General features: G+C 39.2%; 1 protein-coding gene across 2 annotated transcripts in view; it reads left to right on the top strand.

Annotated features, from left to right (window-relative positions):
• Window positions 1-25,620, top strand: part of GABRA3 (gamma-aminobutyric acid type A receptor subunit alpha3) — a 335,382-nt gene that overhangs the window by 218,148 nt on the left and 91,614 nt on the right. For both annotated transcript variants that reach the window (XM_041741466.1, XM_041741465.1), the window contains exon 5: window positions 2,870-3,090. In XM_041741466.1, coding sequence (XP_041597400.1) covers window positions 2,870-3,090 — 221 coding nt within the window. The remainder of the gene's footprint in view (window positions 1-2,869; window positions 3,091-25,620) is intronic.

Here is a 25,620-nt window from a genome sequence, read left to right as displayed (position 1 = left end):
TTAGCAATTTTAAGAAACCGTCATCTATTAGTCCTTCAAATATTGTTTCTCACTCATTTTCTCTATTCTCTAACTTTCAAATTTTATTAGATTATGCTGAACCTTTTCATTTTATCCTCCTGGTACTATAACTTTCTTTCATGTGTGTTTTTCATCATTTATCTGTCTGAAATGTGCACTGAGCCATTTTTCTTCAAAAGCATTTCCAGTTTTCTAATTTCTCTTCATTAATGTGTAACCTTGTATGTAACATATCCATTGAGTTTTTATTTTTGATATTCTTAATCCCTCCTTTGGAACCTTTATCATTTTAATTATATTTCTTTTATAGTATCTATTTGAGTATTCTGTTATGTGAAGGAGGGGTCTAATTCAGTTACATGTTGTATCAGCTAACTCTCTCTCATAACCATTTCCTTAGGTGTTCTGTTGTGCATTGTAAGCTTATTTTAGCAAGCATTTATTTATGGTCATGTCCTTCCAGAAATGTTTTTTCATTTTGTTTTTTAGATTTTTAAAAAAATTTGTTTGTGAGAGAGAGAGAGACAGACAGAGACAGAGAGACAGAGACAGGCAGAGGGAGAAGCAGGCTCCATGCAGGGAGCCCCATGCAGGACTTGATCCTGGGACCCCAGGATCATGCCCTGGCCCAAAGGCAGGGGCTACACTGCTGAGCCACCCAGGGATCCCCCCCGGAGTGTTTTTGTGTTTGCTTTTGCAAGTCAATATAGAGGCATCCCCACTTTGAGGCAAATCCCTGTGTTAATTTCTCAGTTTGTAAGCTCAAAACCAGGCAGATACTATGTATTTAAACATCAATAATCCCATATAAGTATGGACTTAAGGTTGCTAAATCTCAGTAGAAATGCTTCCCTTAAACCTCTCTCCATTCTGAATCTATGCTTCAATAGACAAGTTTCCTTTTTGAATTTTCATGTTGTAAATTGGTTTTGTCTAGTTCATTTTATCTAACTCTCTTTTGCTGAAGTTAGAGCCATTCAGGGTCTTGGTTTTAGGTAGGGGTCTAGTTCCAGCTTTTTACCTGGCACAGTCCTGGTTTACACCTCTTGTCCTGGTGTAACTTTTGATAAAAACTCTTCTGACTTTGAATGTGTCCCAAGTTAGATGATATTTATAGACTATTCTAATCCTTAGTCAGTAATGTACTTGGTATGCTAGAGAAAGAGAAAACCCAGACTGGCTAATTGTTAGAGGACAGAATGGTTGGAGAAGAGCTCAGAGAAGAGAAGGGTCATACTTTTTAAGTATGGGAAGGATATTTAAACTTATTTTATATTATGAGTAAAAGCCATTAGGGATTTTTAAGGCACAGGATTTTAGGCTACTTCTTTAGTTTACCTGGATACCTAGAAGTGTCCCCTATGCCTTGTGTAGTTTAGTGGTCAGAGATTTGGGCAGGATTTGCACTCAGATTTGGGGACTCACCCTCTCAGTGGCTCTCATCCTTCCAGGGCCTTGTCATGAATTTTCAGCCCTTTGACCAGGCTTGGGGCCTATCCTCTGAGATAATAAGCCAATACATTTTCTAATTTCTGCTAAACTTACAAGCATTACTCAGCACAGTTTTGTCATCTGTCATTTTGTGGAAGATTCCCCCTATAGTTTCTGGCTGCATTTTTTTAACAGAGTCCCCAAGTCTTGCTCATGTGTGTATAGTGTAATAGCCAAAATTTGGGGCAGGGTATATATGCAGACTTGAGGTCCCATCCCTTCAGTCACTGTCTTACTTCCAGGAGTACCACCCCTAAATCTTCAGATTATCTGCCAGCTTGAGCCAGTAAAACTGTGGTATCTGCCATGGGAATTCTAGATTTGGGGGAGCACCCACTGCTGCTGCCATCTTTCAGGAGTAAACTTTCCTCAAGTTTTTGTCTGCTTTTAGTTGCACCCCATTGCTTTTATTTTTTTTTAATTTTTTTTATTTATTTATGATAGTCAAAGAGAGAGAGAGAGAGAGGCAGAGACACAGGCAGAGGGAGAAGCAGGCTCCATGCACCGGGAGCCCGATGTGGGATTCGATCCCAGGTCTCCAGGATCGCGCCCTGGGCCAAAGGCAGGCACCAAACCGCTGCGCCACCCAGGGATCCCCCCATTGCTTTTAATAGATTCTTCCTCCCTTCTTCTCCCCTTCTCCTTTTATGTTTTAATTTTATAATTAATAGCTACAAGAAGATACAGTCAAGCAATTTAGTCTGCTGTCACCAAAACCTGAAACATTTATTGTTATTTTATGTTTAGATTAACAGCAGTTTTGAAATTTTTTGTGCATGTTTCTTAGCAATTTTTATCTATTTTATGATTTTTTGTTATTCTATTTACCTTTTTCTATTTGTTTTTATTTATAGGTAAGCATTCCTTATTTATTGAAGATAATAAAATATAAACTCATCAGATGTATCATTTCCGTGAGACTCAAATGTGTTTTAAAGTTTAAGGTTTTGGTTTTATGATGATTGTTATATTGGCCTTTGATATTCATATGGGATCATTTAGTAAAAGAGATGAGGTAAAGAATTTGTTATTATTGGAGATGCCACTGAACAGAGAAGGGAGCTCTTGCCTTTTCATAAGGCAGAGTCTTATGGTCAGCTTGTATGATGCCCATGGCAGTGTTGGTAACGACCTCCCTAACAAAATCTTGTCAGATGTAATATTTTCATACTTATTGATCACCATAGCTTTATTTTTCAATCATAATCATTTGCCATACTTACCAGTAAGTACTATTAATAGACTGCTGCTTCTGTGCATTGGAGGAAATATTGTATTGCAAGGTGATTAATATTTGCTAAGTGCATTGTGTGCACCAGAACTCTGTTCAAACATTGTTCTCTCTTTTTGTCTGTAGGAGTACACCATTGATGTATTTTTTCGACAGACATGGCATGATGAAAGACTAAAATTTGATGGACCCATGAAGATTCTTCCACTGAACAATCTCCTGGCTAGTAAGATCTGGACCCCTGACACCTTCTTTCACAATGGCAAGAAATCAGTAGCCCATAACATGACCACACCTAACAAGCTGCTCAGACTGGTGGACAATGGAACCCTCCTCTACACAATGAGGTCAGAGAGTGGTACTCCCATCTAAAGTATACGGGGGGTGGGGTGAGGGGTAGGATTGGACTTGAAAGCAGTGTTTTAGGCTATCTATTGAAAGTTCTATAAAAAACAAACAAAGTTCTATCAAGTTTACAGATTAGAAAAGCACATGTAGGTATATAGTTCTTAACATATTTGCAGGTACACATGTTCACAGACATATATTATAGATATACAAATAAATAGAGAATTGAACATATGAACATTCTCAGACACACAGAGATATATGTTCATGATGTATAAAATGTATGCATATGCAGAGACACATATGGACCAACACATAAACGTACACATTCAAGGACCCTTAAATATAGACTCATAGCTGTAAACACAGGCAGAACACTGTGACAAAATAAGCTATTTAACTGCAGCAACAAACTTTCCCTGTGATGTAGAATTGTGAGAATCAAATGAGATAATGATGGATATTTTCTGAAGCATACAATGTTATATATAATATATCCAAAATTACAGCAACACATCTTTTATGCCACATTGCCTGGAAAGCTGAGGAGTTTGATGTAAATGAGGTTTCCAAGCAACCTAACAATGTTTCTTTCATTCATTCATTCATTCATTGATTCATTCATTCATTCATCTATTTTTAAGATTTTATTTACTTATTTGAGAGAAAGGAAGGTAGAGAAAGAGAGTGGACAAGCAGGGCAGGGGGCAGAGGGAGAAGCAGACTCCCTGCTGAGCAGGGAGCCCCACACGGGCCTCAATCCCAGGACCCTGAGATTATGACCTGAATTGAAGGCAGCCACTTAGCCAACTGAGCCGCCCACCCAGGTGCCCCAGAATGTTTCCTATAAATATCATTTATATACAAGGGCACCAGGGTGGCTCAGTCAGTTAAGCATCCAATTCTTGGTTTTGGCTCAGGTCAGTATCTCAGGGTCATGAGATGGAATCATGCATCAAGTTCTGCACTCAGTAGGGAGTCTGCTTGAGATTTTCCCTCCTCTTGTATTCTCTATCTAAAATAAATAATCTTTAAAATAAATAAAATCATTCATATACATATATACACACATACACAATTATATGTATTACATATAATTTTGCTTTCAAAAATAATAGTTCTGTATTATTGGGACTTTATTATTTTTTTTAAATAATGACTTTAAAAACATTTCCAGTTCCATAATATTCTTTGCTCCAACACCAAAAAAAGTCCTTGGTTCTTGTTTTATGTTTTTGCTAGCTCCTGTACTGACAGTTATCCTGAAGCTCCCTCATACATGAATGAGTGTCAGTTTTAAGTAACTGAATTCATATTATTGAATGGAGAAATGTGATTTTTCAGTGCATATTCTGTGGCTGTTTTAAATTTGAGTATTTGTTATTTTGTACAATGAAACTGAAATATGTGGTGAATACATGAAGTGTCCTTGTCCATATGCTAGTCTTTCATTATATTAAATTTGCTGTTTATTAGTGTTTTTTTTCTGAAAGAATTTGGTAGATAAGAGGATAGGCAAAGAAGAATGGATAGCAAATGGATACTTGGAGAAAAATTGAATTAGACAGGAGGAGCTGAGAAACTAGAGGAGAAATGAGAATAGAGGAGATAATGATAGAGAAAAGAAAGTGAATAGAAATGGGTGAAAAGATGGTGAAAAGAAGGGAAGAGTAATCTGGAGAAAGGGTCAATAAAATTAACACATATATTTTATTGATCTCTTTCCAGATCCTACATATTTACGCGTGTGTGTGTGTGTGTGTGTGTGTGTGTGTGTGTATAGAGCACCTGATTATTAGTATTAGCATTCATTTTGGTACTATTCAGTAAGTAGAATGTATTCAAAATAATTATAGGTGTAAAGTGGAGAAAAGACAGGAAGTACATTCTAGGCAGAGAAAACCAAGTGAGCAGTTGTAAGAAATTGGAATTGTTTCCTTCAATAGAAGCAAGAGAATGAAGTGGTCAGTTTTTTATTTTATATATGGCTTTCCAGTTACTGTACAAAGCATGTATTTGAAAGGAACAGGGTACTTGATGGGATGAGCACTGTGTGTTATACTATATGTTGGCAAATCAAACTTCTAAAACAACAAATGAAAAAAATGAAAGGAGCAAAACTGGAATTATGGAAACTGGTTAGCAGACAGCTTAATTAGTCTAGGCAAGGAGTGGTAAAGTTCTAATTCAGAGCAGTGGATTAATATGGAGAAGGAGAGAGACGCTGAAGAAATGGTAAAAAGAGCCATTGTTAGAATGACAGGAGGTATAGGAGTCAAGGTAGTCAAGTATCCAAATAACATGGATGAAAGATGGTGCTACAAACTGGGGCAGATCATATAAAAGTTAGGAGAAATTTAGATAGGATAAGTCTGCAAGGTTAATTTTGGGCAAGATAAGCCTTAAAAGATTGTGGTTATCTAGGGATAGAAGTCTAATAGCATTTGGATATACAAATCTTAAGATCAGGAGATCATATGAGCTAGAGATGTAAAGTTTGGTATTGTTAGTATATTGGGATGACCATGGGATTGGATGTGATCATTTCAGGAAAGTATACAGAGTGAGAAGAAAATCATGCCAAGGATCCAATCATGTAGTATCATATCATTAAGGCAGAAGGTGAGAAAGAGGAACCTGTGAAGGAGACCAAGAAGAAAAATTAAGAAAGGTGTTGATAGAACCTCTAGTGTGCAGTATCTTGGAAGCTAAGTTTGATAGTCAGGACTGCTACTTTTCAGTATTCTAATTCATGTTCTTCTGTGTACATGGTCATATTGTACTTCCATAAAGCCTTGAAGTTAGGCATGTGTAGATGACTTTGGCTAACCAAATGTAACTAGAAATAATATGTATTAGTTCTGAGGGGCGATGGGAAGCTTTTAAGAGTAGTACATATTTTTTCATGTTCCTGACCACAGTGAGTGACATTATGCCAGATGTCCTTGGCTTTATCATTCTGTGCCCCTATTGAAGATGACACAGAAGATGGTGCCCCTCCCTACAACCTGAGATAGACAAATAGAATGAGTGAGAAATAAATCTTTGTTGTTTGAGGACACTGAGATTTTGGGATTTTTTTTTTTGTTAGTGCATACTAACCTGACCCATTTTGAGTAAAATTATATCAAAGAGTAAAAGGTTTCAAAAACTGACATTGATCAATAATAATAACAACACCAGTAATAGCATAAATATAATAGTTAACATCAATATAGTATCTATAATGTGCCATGCACTGTTCTTATCCCTTCACTTTTGTAAACTAACAACTCTGTAAATAGAATGATAGGTAAGATAGGTACTATTATTCTCACTTTTCAGATGAGGAAACTGAGACACAGGTAGATAAGAAAAAATTTTAAGATCACTTAGGAGTAAATGGTTGAGCCAGCATTCATACTTTACAAGTTTGGCTGTAAGTTCATGATATTCACCATTATTTGTACATTTTTACAGCATTGTTGATTATTACAAAGAGATCAAGTAATATAGAGAATTAAATGTATTAGTTTTGGCAACATGGAAAACATTGGTATTCTTCACATGCACAGTTTCAATGTAGTATTTAGTGCAGTGGTGAGTTTTTAGGAGTTGACATAGAAGTAGTGAAAATACTAAACAATACTTTCTGAGTCTTGTTTAAAAATGAAAGGATGAATATATAATAGATACATTCAGAAGTAAAAGAAATAGTTGCTTTTTTTGAATGCAGATACTGGCACTTTTTCATGAGATAGCAGAAAGAGAAAGATTGAAGATATTGGTAGAAATGGAGTTCTACTGACATCAGGTTGCCAGAGAAAACTGTAAGTGGAATGGTATCAAAAGTATCTTGAAAGTTTTAAAGGAAGAGGGACGCCTCTTCTCAACACTGCATGAAAGGATATGAGGTTAGATAAAAATGGAAAAGGAGATAGGGAGGGTGGGACAGAGTAGAAGTATGAATAGATAATGTATGAAGGAGAATTGGGGGCATAAGTGGAGAAATATAAGAGAGACATACTTGTAACAAAGTGCACAAAAGAGTTTGAAGAAGAGATGGGAGTGTGCAAAGTTATTGAAAGAATGAAGCAGAGTATACATAAACAGAGGAGGGGATTGTGGAATGAGGTAGTTGGACAGACGGATAAGGATGATTATTAGATATGAATGGGTAAAAAGATATAAGAAAATGAAGACAAAGGGGTGCCTGGGTGTCTCAATTGGTTAAATGTCTGCCTTTGGCTCAGGTCATGGAATTGAGCCCTGTGTCAGGCTCCCTGCTCAGCAGGGAGTCTGCTTCTCCTTCTCCCTCTGCCCTTCCTCTTGTTCTTATTCTTATTCTCTCCCTCTTTCCCTTAAATAATAAAAAAAAAAGAAAATGAAGAGAAAGTGATGAGCAGGAAGATTGAAGAGAAAGAATAGAGAGTGAATGAGAACAGGACAGTGGAAAGAGTGAATAATCAAAGAAAAAGGATCAATGATAGGTTTGAGTTTTGGAGGAGGAGTAGAAAAGAAGAAAGAAGGGAGAGTGGGAATGTTGAAATATGAAGAAGATAGAAAAATGATGAAATATGAAGATTGAGGAGTACAGAAGATGAAGCAGATCAAAGGATTAGCCACCTGATAATAAAGTTAGATGAATGGGAAGAAGATGACCATTGAGTCCTTCATTCTATTCTGAATTGGATAAGAAAGTGGAGTTTGATAAAATAGGATTCTATGTTGGATGCCCTTGTGTTTATTTTGAAGTACAGAATAAAAGAAACACAGAAATTCAGAAGCATGATAAAGTCATTGGTTCCCTTACATAGTAGATGATTCACTATGGATCCAGGAAGGTGGGTCTGGAGGAAGACCTAGGTTCAAAACTGAAAATATTAAAGCTTGGCTTTATTCATGGCCCCACAATTTATTCATTTAGTGACTTTTTCAAACACAAATTATCTACTTTCTTATTCTGATAATAATGTAGCTACTGCCTGTCTTACAGACAGATGAAAAGTATGAATTAGATAAGGCCTAAAAGAACACTTTGAATTTTTTGGGAAGTGTTATTCTATAACATTATTATTATTATTTTGACCCTTGGAAATCTTACCTAGATTTCATGGAAAGCTACCGAAGGTCAGCTTCTTAGAAAAATCTGACCAAGGATTGCATAGCTATGTAACTAGGACAGTTTAGAATGAAACCTCATCTTGGAACCTCGGAACAAACATAAAAATGCAGGCCAAAGCTCATTACCTGGTGCTTGCTTCAGCAACACACATACTAAAATTAAAACAGTACAGAGGAAAAAAAAAAAAAAACAGTACAGAGGAGATGAACAGAGCCCAGATTAGGATGATATATAAGTTCAGTAAGTGTTTTACATTTTTTTCTATACATGGATATATAGGAAAAGCTCATTTCTATTAATGACATTTATTGATGAAGATATAGGTAAATATAGTCATCGAATTGCTCTTTATATATATAGTACATAAATGTCCATAATATATAATGCAGTAAAAGCAAGTTACACTGATTATTTGAGTAGGAGGGATAAGTACTCATTTGATTTAGATTTTATCGCATTTTATTAGATTTTATTTTTTATTATTATTATTATTTTTTATTATTTTTTTAAATTAATTTTTATTGGTGTTCAATTTACCAACATACAGAAAAACACCCAGTGCTCATCCCGTCAAGTGTCCACCTCAGTGCCCGTCACCCATTCCCCTCCAACACCCGCCCTCCTCCCCTTCCACCACCCCTAGTTCGTTTCCCCGAGTTAGGAGTCTTTATGTTCTGTCTCCCTTCCTGATATTTCCCAACATTTCTTCTCCCTTCCTTTATATTCCCTTTCACTATTATTCATATTCCCCAAATGAATGAGAACATACACTGTTTGTCCTTCTCCGATTGACTTATTCCACTCAGCATAATACCCTCCAGTTCCATCCACATTGAAGCAAATGGTGGGTATTTGTCGTTTCTAATTGCTGAGTAATATTCCATTGTATACATAAACCACATCTTCTTTATCCATTCATCTTTCGATGGACACCGAGGCTCCTTCCACAGTTTGGCTATTGTGGCCATTGCTGATAGAAACATCGGGGTGCAGGTGTCCCGACGTTTCATTGCATCTGAATCTTTGGGGTAAATCCCCAACAGTGCAATTGCTGGGTCGTAGGGCAGGTCTATTTTTAACTCTTTGAGGAACCTCCACACAGTTTTCCAGAGTGGCTGCACCAGTTCACATTCCCATCAACAGTGTAAGAGGGTTCCCTTTTCTCCGCATCCTCTCCAACATTTGTGGTTTCCTGCCTTGTTAATTTTCCCCATTCTCACTGGTGTGAGGTGGTATCTCATTGTGGTTTTGATTTGTATTTCCCTGATGGCAAGTGATGCAGAGCATTTTCTCATGTGCTTGTTGGCCATGTCCATGTCTTCCTCTGTGAGATTTCTCTTCATGTCTTTTGCCCATTTCATGATTGGATTGTTTGTTTCTTTGGTGTTGAGTTTAATAAGTTCTTTATAGATTTTGGAAACTAGCCTTTTATCTGATATGTCATTTGCAAATATCTTCTCCCATTCTGTAGGTTGTCTTTTAGTTTTGTTGACTGTATCCTTTGCTGTGCAAAAGCTTCTTATCTTGATGAAGTCCCAATAGTTCATTTTTGCTTTTGTTTCTTTTGCCTTTGTGGCTGTATCTTGCAAGAAGTTACTGTGGCCGAGTTCAAAAAGGGTGTTGCCTGTGTTCTCCTCTAGGATTTTGATGGAATCTTGTCTCACATTTAGATCTCTCATCCATTTTGAGTTTATCTTTGTGTATGGTGAAAGAGAGTGGTCCAGTTTCATTCTTCTGCATGTGGATGTGCAATTTTCCCAGCACCATTTATTGAAGAGACTGTCCTTTTTCCAGTGGATAGTCTTTCCTCCTTTATCGAATATTAGATGACCGTACATTTCAGGGTCTACTTCTGGGTTCTCTATTCTGCTCCATTGATCTCTGTGTCTGTTTTTGTGCCAGTACCACACTGTCTTGATGACCACAGCTTTGTAGTACAACCTGAAATCTGGCATTGTGATGCCCCCAGCTATGGTTTTCTTTTTTAAAATTCACCTGGCTATTCGGGGTCTTTTCTGATTCCACACAAATCTTAAAATAATTTGTTCTAACTCTCTGAAGAAAGTCCATGGTATTTTTTTTTTAATTTTTTTATTTATTTATGATAGTCACAGAGAGAGAGAGAGAGGCAGAGACACAGGCGGAGGGAGAAGCAGGCTCCATGCACCGGGAGCCCGATGTGGGATTCGATCCCGGGTCTCCAGGATCGCGCCCTGGGCCAAAGGCAGGCGCCAAACCGCTGCGCCACCGAGGGATCCCAGTCCATGGTATTTTGATAGGGATTGCATTAAACGTGTAAATTGCCCTGGGTAACATTGATATTTTTACAATATTAATTCTGCCAATCCATGAGCATGGAATATTTTTCCATCTCTTTGTGTCTTCCTCAATTTCTTTCAGAAGTGTTCTATAGTTTTTAGGGTATAGATCTTTTACCTCTTTGGTTAGGTTTATTCCTAGGTATTTTATGCTTTTGGGTGCAATTGTAAATGGGATTGACTCCTTAATTTCTCTTTCTTCAGTCTCATTGTTAGTGTATAGAAATGCCATTGATTTCTGGGCATTGATTTTGTATCCTGCCATGCTACCAAATTGCTGTATGAGTTCTAGCAATCTTGGGGTGGAGGCTTTTGGGTTTTCTATGTAGAGTATCATGTCATCGGCGAAGAGGGAGAGTTTGACTTCTTCTTTGCCAATTTGAATGCCTTTAATGTCTTTTTGTTGTCTGATTGCTGAGGCGAGGACTTCCAGAACTATGTTGAACAGCAGTGGTGAGAGTGGACATCCCTGTCTTGTTCCTGATCTTAGGGGAATGGCTCCCAGTGCTTCCCCATTGAGAATGATATTTGCTGTGGGCTTTTCGTAGATGGCTTTTAAGATGTCGAGGAAAGTTCCCTCTATCCCAACACTCTGAAGGGTTTTGATCAGGAATGGATGCTGTATTTTGTCAAATGCTTTCTCTGCATCTAATGAGAGTATCATATGGTTCTTGGTTTTTCTCTTGCTGATATGATGAATCACATTGATGGTTTTACGAGTGTTGAACCAGCCTTGTGTCCCAGGGATAAATCCTACTTGGTCATGGTGAATAATTTTCTTAATGTGTTGTTGGATCCTATTGGCTAGTATCTTGTTGAGAATTTTTGCATCCATGTTCATCAGGGATATTGGTCTGTAATTCTCCTTTTTGGTGGGGTCTTTGTCTGGTTTCGGAATTAAGGTGATGCTGGCCTCGTAGAAAAAATTTGGAAGTACTCCATCTCTTTCTATCTTTCCAAACAGCTTTAGTAGAATAGGTATGATTTCTTCTTTAAACGTTTGATAGAATTCCCCTGGGAAGCCATCTGGCCCTGGACTCTTGTGTCTTGGGAGGTTTTTGATGACTGCTTCAATTTCCTCCCTGGTTATTGGCCTGTTCAGGTTTTCTATTTCTTCCTGCTCCAGTTTTGGTAGTTTGTGGCTTTCCAGGAATGCGTCCATTTCTTCTAGATTTCCTAATTTATTGGCGTACAGCTTTTCATAATATGTTTTTAAAATCGTTTGTATTTCCTTGGTGTTGGTAGTGATCTCTCCTTTCTCATTCATGATTTTATTAATTTGAGTCTTCTCTCTCTTCTTTTTAATAAGGTTGGCTAATGGTTTATCTATCTTATTAATTCTTTCAAAGAACCAACTCCTGGTTCTGTTGATCTGTTCCACAGTTCTTTTGGTCTCAATATCATTGAGTTCTGCTTGAATTTTAATTAACTGTCTTCTTCTGCTGGGGTTGGGGTCTATTTGTTGCTTTTTCTCTAGTTTCTTTATGTGTAAGGTGAGCTTTTGAATTTGAGATCTTTCCAGTTTTTGAATGGATGCTTGTATTGCGATGTATTTCCCCCTCAGGACTGCTTTTGCTGCATCCCAAAGATTTTGAATGGTTGTATCTTCATTCTCATTAGTTTCCATGAATCTTTTTAATTCTTCCTTAATTTCCTGGTTGACCTTTTCATCTTTTAGCAGGATGGTCCTTAACCTCCACGTGTTTGTGGTCCTTCCATACTTCTTGTTGTGATTAAGTTCTAATTTCAAGGCATTATGGTCTGAGAATATACAGGGGACTATCCCAATCTTTTGGTATCGGTTCAGACCCGATTTGTGACCCAGTATGTGGTCTATTCTGGAGAAAGTTCCATGTGCACTTGAGAAGAATGTGTATTCAGTTGAGTTTGGATGTAAAGTTCTGTAAATATCTGTGAAATCCATCTGGACCAGTGTATCATTTAAAGCTCTCGTTTCTTTGGAGATGTTGTGCTTAGAAGACCTATCGAGGGTAGAAAGAGCTAGATTTAAGTCACCAAGTATAAGTGTATTATTATCTAAGCATTTCTTCAGTTTGGTTATTAATTGGCTTAAATATTTGGCAGCTCCCACATTTGGGGCATATATATTGAGGATTGTTAAGTCCTCTTGTTGGATAGATCCTTTGAGTATGATATAGTGTCCCTCTTCATCTCTCACTATAGTCTTCGGGGTAAATTTTAATTTATCTGATATGAGGATGGCTACCCCTGCTTTCTTTTGAGGACCATTTGAATGGTAAATGGTTCTCCAACCTTTTATTTTCAGGCTATAGGTGTCTTCTGTCTAAAATGAGTCTCTTGTAGACAGCGAATAGATGGGTCCTGCTTTTTTATCCAGTCTGAAACCCTGCGCCTTTTGATGGGGTCATTAAGCCCGTTCACGTTCAGAGTTACTATTGACAGATATGAATTTAGTGTCATCATATCTATTCAGTCCTTGTTTTTGTGGATTGTTCCGCTGAACTTCTTCTTAAAGGGGAATTTTAAGAGTCCCCCTTAAAATTTCTTGCAGAGCTGGTTTGGAGGTTACATATTCTTTCAGTTGCTGCCTGTCTTGGAAGCTCTTTATCTCTCCTTCCATTTTGAATGAAAGCCTTGCTGGGTAAAGTATTCTTGGTTGCATGTTCTTTTCATTTAGGACCCTGAATATATCCTGCCAGCCCTTTCTGGCCTGCCAGGTCTCTGTGGAGAGGTCTGCTGTTACCCTAATATCCCTCCCCATAAAAGTCAGGGACTTTTTTTCACTTGCTGCTTTAAGGATCTTCTCCTTATCTTTGGAATTTGCAAGCTTCACTATTAAATGTCGAGGTGTTGAACGGTTTTTGTTGATTTTAGGGGGGGATCTCTCTATTTCCTGGATCTGAATGCCTGTTTCCCTTCCCAGATTCGGAAAGTTTTCAGCTAGGATTTGTTCAAATACATATTCTGGCCCTCTGGCCCTTTCCGCGCCCTCAGGAACCCCAATTAAATGTAGGTTTTTCTTCCTCAGGCTGTCATTTATTTCCCTTAATCTATCCTCATGGTCTTTTAATTGCTTGTCTCTTTTTTCCTCAGTTTCCCTCTTTGCCATCAACTTGTCTTCTATGTCACTCACTCGTTCTTCCACCTCGTTAACCCTCGTCGTTAGGACTTCTAGCTTGGATTGCATCTCATTTAATTGATTTTTAATTTCTGCCTGATTGAATCTAAATTCTGCAGTCATGAAGTCTCTTGAGTCCTTTATGGTTTTTTCTAGAGCCACCAGTAGCTGTAAAATAGTGCTTCTGAATTGGCTTTCTGACATTGAATTGTAATCCATATTTTGCAACTCTGTGGGAGAGAGGGCTGTTTCTGATTCTTTTTTTTGAGGTGAGGTTTTCTTTCTAGTCATTTTGCTCAGTGCAGAGTGGCCAAAAACAAGTTGTATTGGGAAAAGGAGAAAAAGAGAGAGAAGGAAAGAAAAGAGAAAAAGAAAAAAGAGAAAGAAGAAAAAAAGGGGAAAAAGAGAAGAAAAAGAAAGAAAAAGAAAGGAGAAAAAAAGAAAAAAAAAGGGGTGGGGTGGGGTAAGCAATCAGAAATCAAGAAGAATGAAAGAAAAAAAAAACACAAAACAAAACAAACAAACAAACAAAAAAACACAAAAAAACCAAAAACAAAAATAAAAAAAAAACAAAAACAAAAACCACAGGGAGTATCTTCTGATTCTGTGTACTTTAAGTCCCTTGACTTCCCCTGGAACTGGTCCGTCTCGCTGGTCTTCTGGGGGAGGGGCCTGCTGTGCTGATTCTCAGGTGTTGGCACTTGGGGGAGCTGCTCTGCCCCTGCCTGGTGCAGGGCTCAGTGGGGGTGTTTACCCCGTGAGGCCCTGGGAGGAAGCCACAGTGGCGGGGGCAGCTCTGGGACCCTGGAGTCAGCCCCCGCAGTAGCTCCGGGGCTCTCCTTCTGCAGGGCCTGGGGGCTCCGGGGCGGGGCCGCTGATCTGCTCAGTTCCAGGCAGGAGCGTCCTTGCTGTCCTGGGCCCTCCCGGCCTCTGCCTGTCCCGGGGGAGGCCGGATCCTGGGCTGTGTCCCGGCGCCCTGTGCTCCGGGGCCTGCGCTGTTGGATTTGCTCCCGCCCCGCAGCCCCCTCTGCGGAGCCGCCGCCCGAGCCCCTCCGAGCTGTTCCCGGAGAAGCGCCTCCCCCTCCTTGCGGAGCTTCTTCCTCCGCCCGAGCCGCCGCCCCTGAGCTGCTCCCGGAGCCGCGCAGCCCCCTCCGCGGAGCTGCCGCCGGAGCCCCTCCGAGCTGCTCCCGGAGCCGCGCAGCCCCCTCCGCGGAGCTTCTTCCTCTGCCCGAGCCGCCGCCGCCGAGCTGTTCCCGGAGCCCCGCAGCCCCCTCCGCGGAGCCGCCGCCCAAGCCCCTCCGAGCTGCTCCGGGTCCCGCCGAGCGCTGCAGCCCTTAGGGAGCTCGGCGCATCTCCCCGGGGCGCAGGTGCCTGTTAGTGTCCCAGGGAGCCCGAGGGCATCCCCGCCCTCCTGGGGATCCTGCTCCAATTCCCCGGGAGGCCTTTCCGCGGGGAAGGTCGGTGCAGCTCCTGCTCCTCCGGGACGGGGCTCTCCTGTCCTGGGGACACTCGCCCCGGCCTCAGCCCGGCTCCTCGGGGCCCCTCCCCCTTGGAGGCCTTTTGTGTCTTTATTTCTTTTTCCCCGTCTTCCTACCTTGATAGAAGCGCGAACTCTTCTCACTGTAGCGTTCCAGCTGGTCTCTCTTTAAATCTCAGGCAGAATTCGTAGATTTTCAGGATGAGTTGAAGGTTTTCTAGGTAATTTGTTGAGGACAGGTGACTTGGAGACCCTGCTCTGCTGCCATCTTGCCCCTCCCCCTCCTCTTTTATTAGATTTTAAATCTAATATCCAAATTAGATTTAATTAGATTTTATTTATTCATTCAACACATTTATGAGTGCTTATTATGTTTAAAGCTTTGGGATGTGTGCTGAGCTACAGAGATAAAGAAGATACAGCTTATGCTTTTAATGAACTTACAGTCGAGTAGTTAAAGCAGACATTGTATACATATAGCTGCACAATAATATAAAAGCCCTTAAACTGAAGGAGGTGCAAAATGTGATGGAGTCACAGGGTAAGGATAATCCATAATTATACAGAGGCAAGGAAAGTTGTATAAAGGAGCCAATTAATCCAGTATCTTGAATCTTGAAGGAGGTATAGGTAATTACTAAGCAGCTGAGGGATGAGGTAAGGTATAGGAGGGTATTCCAGGCAGAGGAAATAGCATGCACAAACATAGGTATTCATGAATTGACGTCACGCATCAGAAAATTCATATCTCTTGTTAGAGCTTTCATTAATTTATTCTTCCAAAAACCATTTCTAGAGGGCTTAATGAGATCTAAACAATATTCTCGGTACTAGGAATAAAGTGGTGAGGAAAAATAGATGTGGTCTTTGCCCTCACATAACTTACATTCTAGTGGGGAAAACAATTAAACCATAATGATAACATAGAATAAGATCAGGGAGCTAGGGATGCCTGGGTGGCTAAGTGGTTGAGCATCTGCCTTTGGCTCAGGACATGATCCCGGAGTCCCAGAATCGAGTCCCACATCAGGCTTTCTGCATGGAGCCTACTTCTCCTTCTGCCTATGTCTCTGTCTCTCTTTCTCTTTGTGTCTCTCATGAATAAACAAATAGAATCTTTTTTAAAAATCAGGGAGTTACATAGTGCTATGGAAGCATCTAGCAGAGATAATGAAGGGAGTCTGTGGGGGAATATCCACAAAGAATTTCAGAGGAAATCTTTTTTTTTTTTTTAAGAGAAAGAGAGAGAGTATGAGGGAGGAGGTGGAGAGGGAGAGAGAATCTCAAGGAGACTGTCTGCTGAGCACAGAGCCTGATGCAGGGCTTGATCTCACAATCCTGAGGTCATGACCCGAGCCAAAATCAAGAGTCTGATGCTTAACTGATAGAGCTCCAGAGGAAATTGCTTTTAAATAGAGACATAAACGATGTGTAGAAATAAATTAGACTAAAATATAGGAAAGAAATGTTTCAGAGAGGGAAAGTACAGCAAATATAAAGTTGAGGGGGATGAAGTGTGTGTGTATGGGGGGGTGGTAATAATACACTAAAGAAATGAAAGGAAGTTAAGTATGACCAGACCATAGAATAAAGTGCAGAGAAGTGACCTCAGGTGGAGAGGAATGCTACATTGGCATAAAAGTGATAGGGATCTATTAAAGAGTTTATTACAGGAGAATGGCATAGATTTGCATTTTAGACAGATTGATTGCTTTGGAAACCATGTGGAAGGTAGATTGGAAGAAGACAAGGATGAAGATGAGTTATAATACTCTAACATAATAACTAATAAGTTGTGTTGGACACCTACTATGTGCCAGACGCTTTATGTAAAACATCTCTAATCTTCACAAGAACTATTCAATATAGGCATTATTATCCCTATTGAACTGATCCAGAAAGTGAAGCTTAAAAAATTAAAAATGGGAGGGGTTCCTGGGTGGCACAATTGGTTAAGCATCCAACTCTTGTGATCTCAGGTTCATGAGGTCAATCCCCATGTCAGGCTCTGCTCTCAGCATTTAGTTGGCTTAAAATGATCTCTCCCTCTCCCAACCCCTCTCACGTGTGCTCTCTTTCTCTCTCTTTAAAATCAATCAATCAATCAATCTTTAAAAAATGGGAGAAGTGTTAAGATGGTGGAGGAGTAGGGGGACACTATGTTTGTCTCATCCCTCAAATACTTCTAGATAGTTATCAAATCACTCTGAACACCTGAGAAATCAATTGGAGATCTGCGAAAAGAAATGCTGCAAGTCTACATGTAGAAAAATGACTATCTTTTGGAAGGTACGAGATGTGGAGGCTTGAATCTAGGTTGATATAGCTGAGGATACTGTGTAGAGGAGGAAGCCTGCTTAAGAAGGCTACCGCAAAGTATTATAAGTTGTGGAGTGCATAATCGGAACTTTTAAGATTTTTATTTATTTATTCATGAGAGACACAGGGAGAGAGGCAGAAACATAGGCAGAGGGAGAATCAGGCTCCTCTCAGGGAGCCCGATGTGGGACTGTATCCCCAGACCCTGGGATCATGCCCTGAGCCAAAGGCAGACACTCAACTGCTGGGCCACCCAGGCATCCCCAGAACTTTAGAAGCCTGCTACAGTGGGGGACATCCTGGCCTCAAAGGTACTCAGGTGATGAAGCAGAGTGGAATCCCAGGTGTGCTAGCATAATCTCAAGTTCCCTGGCATCACAGGAAGAATGGGTGGCACCTAAGTGTTGCACTGTTCCCAGGCAGAAATGTGGAAGCTGGGTAAAAACAGCAAGCATAGGTGCCAGCTTTCTGCTCTGCAGAGCTATAAACTGTGAACTGCTACACAGTTGTGTGACTGCTTTCCTAGGCAGTTTCCAGCAAAAGGCAGAAGTGTGGTGATACCCCCCCTTCTCTCCCTGGAAAGAACAGTATGGGTCCATGCCACAGGAGTCCATAAAATTTGGAGCTTTGAAATTCAGTAATGTGTCTGAGATAAAAACATTTGGTCATGGGGCAGGAGAACATAGAGTTCTGATTGAAACTCAGAGACAAGAGTGATTGATTGCTTTTCTGTGAGGCCTCACTGAAGCGTGGAGGGCATGAACTTTCAGCTCCAGGGCTACAGAGTGGGGCACCACCATAGTCATCCCACTCATCATTGCTGAAAGCCTTTTGGGAACAAAAGGGCATCACGTCCAGAGCCGCTTACCCTGAGCCCTCCTCTGTGCAAGGGAGGTGCATTTGCAATAGGCCAAGTCCACTTGAGAATCAGTACAACAGGCTGCTCCCCCAGAAGACCAGGACAATCAACTGGCTCACTTCAAATTTACTGATCATAGAGGACTACAAATCTTCAGCTCCTGGGGAAAATTGTCTTCAGCATTCTTTGTATTATTACTTAGTCTTTTATTTTTTTTAAAGATTTTATTTATTTATGCATGAGAGACACAGAGAGAGAGGCAGAGACACAGGCAGAGGGAGAAGCAGTCTCCATGCAGGGAGCCTGATGTGGGACTTGATCCCAGGACTCCAAGATCACACCCTGGGCCAGAGGCAGGTGCTAAACCGCTGAGCCACCCAGGGATCCCCTTCCTTAGTCTTTTAGTATTTATTCACTTATTTTCCTGTTTTTTAAATTTTTTTAATTTTTAAACTTTTATTTTTATAAATACGTTATGTATATGTTCTTATTTGTTTCCTTTCATTGTATTTCATATATAAATATATATGAATGTATATATGGTTTTCTTTCTTAATTTGGGATTTAGGTTTTTTTTGACATGCAGACAAAAATGTATCCAGGATCTAGTTTTTATTTTTTCCTGTTGTTATTGATCCTTTTGTTTTCGTTTTCTCTTTCTTCTTTTCTTTTCTGGACAAAATGATGAGATGGAGAAATTCACTGCAAAAGAAAAACGGGAGGGAGTACTCACTGCCAGGGATTTAATCAATATGGATATAAGTAAGATGTCTAAACTAGAATTTAAAACAATGATTATGAAGTTACTAGCTGGGCTTAAAAAAGCAGAGAAGACACTAGAGAATCATTTACTGTAGAAATAAAAAACTAAAATATAGTCAGGCTGAAATTAAAAACACTATTGCCAAGATGCAATTCCACGTGGAGGCCATGAAAATGAGGATGAACAAAGCAGAAGAGTGAATCAGTGATCTAGAAGATAAAATGATGGAAAATAAGCTGAAAAGAAGAAGAAAAGAAAACTATTAGATCATGAAGGGAGACTGAGAGAACCCAATGATCCATAAGGAGAAGTAATATCCATATTATAGAAGTCCTAGAAGATCAGGAGTGGAGAAAGGGACAGAAAACTTATTTAAACAAATTATAGCTGAGAATTTCCCTAATATAGGGAAAGAAATAGGCATTCAAATCGAGGAGGCATGGAGACCTCCCCCTCAAAATCAATAAAAATAGGTCAACATTTTGACATACAATATTGAAGCTTGGAAATTTCAAAGATAAAGAGAAAATCCTGAAAGCACCTCAGGACAATAGGTCCTTAACCTACCAGGGTAGACACATAAGGCTGGCAGCACACCTGTCCATAGGGACCTGGTAGGCCAGAAAGGACTGGCATAATAGATTCAACGTGCTAAATGGGAAAAATATGCAGCCAAAAATACTTTACCCAGCAAGACTGTCATTCAGAATAGAAGGAGAGATCAAGAATTTCCAGGACATTGGGCAGCCCAGGTGGCTCAGTGGTTTAGTGCCATCTTCAGCCCTTCAAGTCCCACATCAGGCTCCCTGCATGGAGCCTACTTCTCCCTCTGTCTGTGTCTCTGACTCTCTCTCTCTCTGTCTCTCATGAATTAAATTAAAATAAAATAAAATAAAATAAAATAAAAAGAATTTCCAGGACAACAAAAACTAAAGGAATTTATAATCACTAAACCAGTCCTGCAAGAAATATTAAAGAGGATTCTTTGAGCAGAGGCCAAAAGTAATAAAGACCAGAAAGGAACATAGACAATCTACAGGAACAGCAACATTACAGGTAATACAATGGCATTAAATTCATATCTTTCAATAATTACTCTGAATGTAAATGGACTAATGCTCCAATTAAAAGACATAGGATTTTAGATTGGATTAAAAGAAAAAGACCAATCAATATGCTGCTTATGAGAGACTCACTTTAGACCCAAAGATGAAACCCCTGAGTTGAAACTGAGGGAATGAAGAACCATGTATCATGCTTATGGACATCAAAAGAAAGCTAGAGGGGTACCTAGATGGCTCAGTCAGTTAAGCATCTGCCTTCAACTCAGGTCATGATCTCAGGGTCCTATGATTGAGCTCCACATCAGGCTCCTTGCTCAGTGCAGAGTTTGTTCCTCCCTCACCCCCATCTCTGCCCTTCTCCAAACTACTTTGCTCTCTCCTACACACACATTCTCTCTCTCTCTAAAATAAATAAATCTTTAAAAAAGAAAGCTAGAGTAGCCATCTTTATATAAGACAAAATAATTTTTATTTTTTAAAAGATTTTATTCATTTATTTGAGAGAGAGAGAGAGAGAGAGAGAGAGAGAGAACGAGAACAAGAAAGTACACAAGCCAGGGGGAGAGGCAGACTCCCCACCAACCAGGAAGCCCAATGTAGGGCTCGATCCCAGGACCCTGGTGATCATGACCTGAGGTGAAGGCAGACACTTAGCTGACTGTGCCACCCAGGCATCCCAACAAACTAGATTTTAAACCAAAGATTGTAATAAGCGATGAAGGACACTACATTATAATAAAAGGGTCTATCCAACAAGAAGATCTAACAATTGTAAATATTTATGCCCCTAACTTGGGAGCAGCCAAATATATAAACCAATTAATAACAAAATTAAAGAAACTCATTGAAATACTACAATAATAGTAGGGGACTTTAACACCCCACTCATAGCAATGGACTGATCACCTAAGCAGAAGGAAATAAGGACTTTGAATGGACCAGATGGACTTAACGGATATATTCAGAGCAATCATCCTAAAGGAGCAGAATACACATTCTTTTTTAGTGCACATGGAACATTTTCCAGAATAGATCACATACTGGATCACAAATAAGGGCTGAACTGTTACAAAAATACTGAGATTGTACCATGCATATTTTCAGACCACAATGCTATAAAACTTTTGAGGTCAACAACAAGAAAAAATTTGGAAGGACCACAAATACATGGACGTTAAAGTATATCCTACTAAAGAATGAATGGGTCAACCCAGAAATTAAAGAAGAATTTAAAAGTACGTGGAAGCAAATGAAAATTAAAACATGACAATTCAGAACTGTTGAGATAGCACAAAGGCAGTCCTAAGAGAGAAGTATATAGTGATACAAGCCTTCCTTAAGAAAAAAGAAAAGTTGAAAATATACAACCTAAATTTACAGCTAAAGGGGCAATGATATAGAATTAAAAAAAAAAAACACAGTAGAACAGATCAACAAAGCTGGGAGCTTGTTCTTTGAAAGAATTAATAAGATCAATAAACCACAAACTATATTTATCAAAAAGAAAAGAAAACATAAAATAAAATAATAGTTGATAACAATCAACACTGAAGAAAAAGTATAAGAGAAGTATAAGAGAATATTATAAGCAATTGTATGCCAACAAATCAGGCAATCTGGAAGAAATGGGTGCATTCCTAGAAACATATGAGCTACCAAAGCTGAAACAGGAGGAAATAGAACAGCTAAACCGACCCATAACCAGCAAAGAAATGGAATCCGTGATTGTCCTTCTCTGATTGACTTACTTCACTCAAAATAATACCCTCCAGTTCTATCCACATTGAAGCAAATGGTGGGTATTTGTCGTTTCTAATGGCTGAATAATATTATATGGTTTCACTCATATGAGGAATATAAAAAATAGTGAAAGGGATTAATGGGGAAAGGAGAGAAAATGAGTGGGAAATATCAGAGAGAGTGACAGAACATGGGAGACTCCTAACTCTGGGAAATGAACAAGGGGTGGTGAATGAGGAGACAGGGTTACTGGGTTATGGGCACTGAGGGGGCACTTGACAGGATGAGCACTGGGTGTTATACTATATGTTGGCAAATCAAACTCCAATAAAAAATATACCCAAAAAAAATGGGGAAAATATAAAAAAATAAAATGCTTGGATGGATCCAGGGAAGGAAAAAAATAATTAATATCTATTTTTTGAAACTGTTCCAAAAAACAGAAATGGAAGGAGACCTTCCAAACTTATTCTATGAGGCCAGTATTACCTTGATCCCAAAACCAGACAAAGATCCCACTAAAAAGGAGAATTATAGGCTAATATCCCTGATGAACATGGATGCAAAAATTCTCAAGACACTAACAGGATTCGATAGTACTTTAAGAAGATGTGGTTTATGTATACAATGGAATATTACTCAGCCATTAGAAACGACAAATACCCACCATTTGCTTCAACGTGGATGGAACTGGAGGGTATTATGCTGAGTGCAGTAAGTCAATCGGAGAAGGACAAACAGTGTATGTTCTCATTCATTTGGGGAATATAAATAATAGTGAAAGGGAATAGAAGGGAAGGGAAAAGAAATGTTGGGAAATATCACGAAGGGAGACAGAACATAAAGACTCCTAACTCTGGGAAATGAACTAGGGGTGGCGGAAGGGGAGGAGGGCGGGGGGTTGGGGGGGAATGGGTGACGGGCACTGAGGCGGACACTTGACGGGATGAGCACTGGGTGTTATTCTGTATGTTGGTAAATTGTACACCAATAAAAATTAATTTATTAAAAAAAAAAGATTATTTGGGCAGCCCCTGTGGCTCAGTGGTTTAGCTTTAGTGCAGCCTTTGGCCCGGGGCGTGATCCTGGAGACCTGGGATCCAGTCCTGTGTCGGGCTCCCTACATGATGGAGCCTGCTTCTCCTTTGCCTGTGTTTCTGCCTCTCCCTGCCTCTCTGTCTCTCTCTGTCTCTGTCTCTCTCTCATAAATAAATAAAATCTTAAAAAAAAAAGGATTATTCACCACAACCAAGTGGTATTTATTCCTGGGTTGCAAGGGTGTTTCAACATTTGCAAATCAATCAATGCGATACACCACATTAACAAAAGAAAGGAGAAGCACCATATTATTGTCTCAATAGATGTAGAAGAAGCATTTGACAAAACATAACATCTCTTCTTGATAAAAACCTTCTACCATGTAGGGATAGAGGGAACATACCTCAACATCATAAAAGCCATATACAAAACCAAAAGACTCACAGCAAATATCCTCAACAGGGAAAAACTGAGAGCTTTTCTTCTAAGGTCAGGGACATGACAGGGATTTCCACTCTTACCACTCTTGTTCAACATAGTGCTGGATAACCTAGCCTCAGCAATCAGACAACAAAAAATTAATAAAAGGCATCCAAATCAGCAAAGAAAAAGTGAAATTTTCACTCTTCACAGATGATGTGATACTTTATGTAAAGAAACCAAAAAATTCCACCAAAAAATTTTCCGAGAACTGATACAGGAATTCAGCAAAGTTGAAGGATATAAAATCAATGCACAGAAGTCAGTTGCATTTTTATACACTAACGATGGAGCAGAAGAAAGAGAAATCAAGGAATCAATCCCATTTACAATTGCACCAAAACCCATACGATGCCTAGGAATAATACTAACCAAAGAAGTTTCTGTACTCTGAAAACTATAGAATACTTATGAAAGAAATTGAGGAAGATAGAAGGAAATTAAAAAAACATTTGAACCTCATGGATTAGAAGAACAAATATTGTTAAAATGTCTATGCATTTTAGAATGCATAGACATTTTAGAATGCTACCTAAAGCATTCTACACATTCAATGCAATCCCTATCAAAATACCATCAGCATTTTTCACAGAGCTGGAATAAACCATCCTAAAATTTGTGTAGAACCAGAAAAGACCCTGAATAGCCAGAGGAATGTTGAAAAAGAAAACCAAAGCTGGAGGCATCACCAATCAGGACTTCAGGCCGTATTACAAAGTTGTGATCATCAAGACGGTGCGGTATGGGCACAAAAAGAGACACAGATCAATGGAACAGAATAGAGAACCCAGAAGTGGACCCTTAACTCAATGGTCAATTAATCTTCAACAAAGGAAGAAATAATATCCAATAGAAAAAAGACAGTCTCTTCAACAAATTATGTTGTGAAAATTGGACAGCCACATGCAGAAGAATGAAACTGGATCACTTTTTTTATACCATACACAAAAATAAACTCAAAATGCATGAAAGACCTAAATGTGAGACAGGAATCCATCAAGATCCTAGAGGAGAAGGCAGAGGCAGCATCTTCTTGTTAGACACATCTTTAAAGGTGAGAGAAACAGAAGCAAAAACGAACTGTTAGAACTTCAGGATAAAAAGCTTTTGCACAGCAAAGGAAACAGTCAACAAAACTAAAAGACAACCTACAGAATGGGAGAAAATACTTGCAAATGCCTATCCGATAAAGGGCTCGTATCCAAAATCTATAAGAAACCTATCAAACTCAACATCCAAAAAAAAAAAATCTGGTCAAAAATGGGCAGAACAGCTAAAGCTTGACATTTAATATTTTGAAAACAAAGCCAGCAGAAATTGAAAGAAGAGTTTTTCCCAGAGCTGGGGTATATTCTGCAGCTGTAGTTGAAGAAGCAGTCTTTAAAAGTTGGTATGAGCACAAGCCAGCAGGTAAAAATTTAAGCTGCACTGTTAAGCTATATTAGAGGTAAAAACAAAACAAACAAACAAAAACTAGTTTTCATACTGGGCAGGCATTGGCCAGTTGGTATAGAATTGGAAGTTTCAAGAAAGTTAGTTTACCTTTGCTTTAGGTCATAAGTTTCTTATGTGATTGCTGTATATGAACACACAGCTCTTTTTAACATTCTCTATTTGGTGATTTGAAACTACTCAAGACACCAGTGTCCTGCTTCAGGGTACATTGTAGAGCTGAACTTTGAGTTACTGTGCAGGATTTTTTTCTTTTCTTTTCTTTTTTTTTTTTTTGCAAGATTTTTTTCATGCTGTCATTTGTAATATGCTTGTGAAAATCCTTGGGATTAAAGTTTTGGTTACAAAAAAAAAAAAGGCAGAAGACATGAACAGACCTTTTCCAAAGAAGATGTACAAATGACCAACCAACAGACACATGAAAGATGCTCAACATCACTGAGCATCAGGCAAATACAAATAAAAACCACAATGAGATACTACCTCACACTGGTCAGAATGGCTAAAATTAACAACTCAGGAAACAGCAGTGTTAGTGAGGATGCAGACAAAAGGGAACCCTCTTACACCGTTGGTGGGAATGCAAACTGGTGCAGCTACTCTAGAGAGCAGAGTTTTTGTGGAAGTTCCTCAAGAACTACTATAAGCTACTCTATGATCCAGCAATTATACTACTAGGTACTTATCCAAAGGGTACAAACCTAGTGATTCAAAGAGGCACATGCACCCCAATGTTTATAGCAGCAATGTCCACAATAGTCAAACTATGGAAAGAGCCCAGATGTCTATAAACAGATGAATGGATAAAGAAGAAG

The sequence above is a fragment of the Vulpes lagopus genome, chromosome X (assembly GCF_018345385.1).
Source record: "Vulpes lagopus strain Blue_001 chromosome X, ASM1834538v1, whole genome shotgun sequence".
Classification (NCBI taxonomy): domain Eukaryota; kingdom Metazoa; phylum Chordata; class Mammalia; order Carnivora; family Canidae; genus Vulpes; species Vulpes lagopus.
The sequence above is the reverse complement of the archived record's forward strand: the minus strand, read 5'-3'. Positions and strand labels throughout refer to the sequence as shown.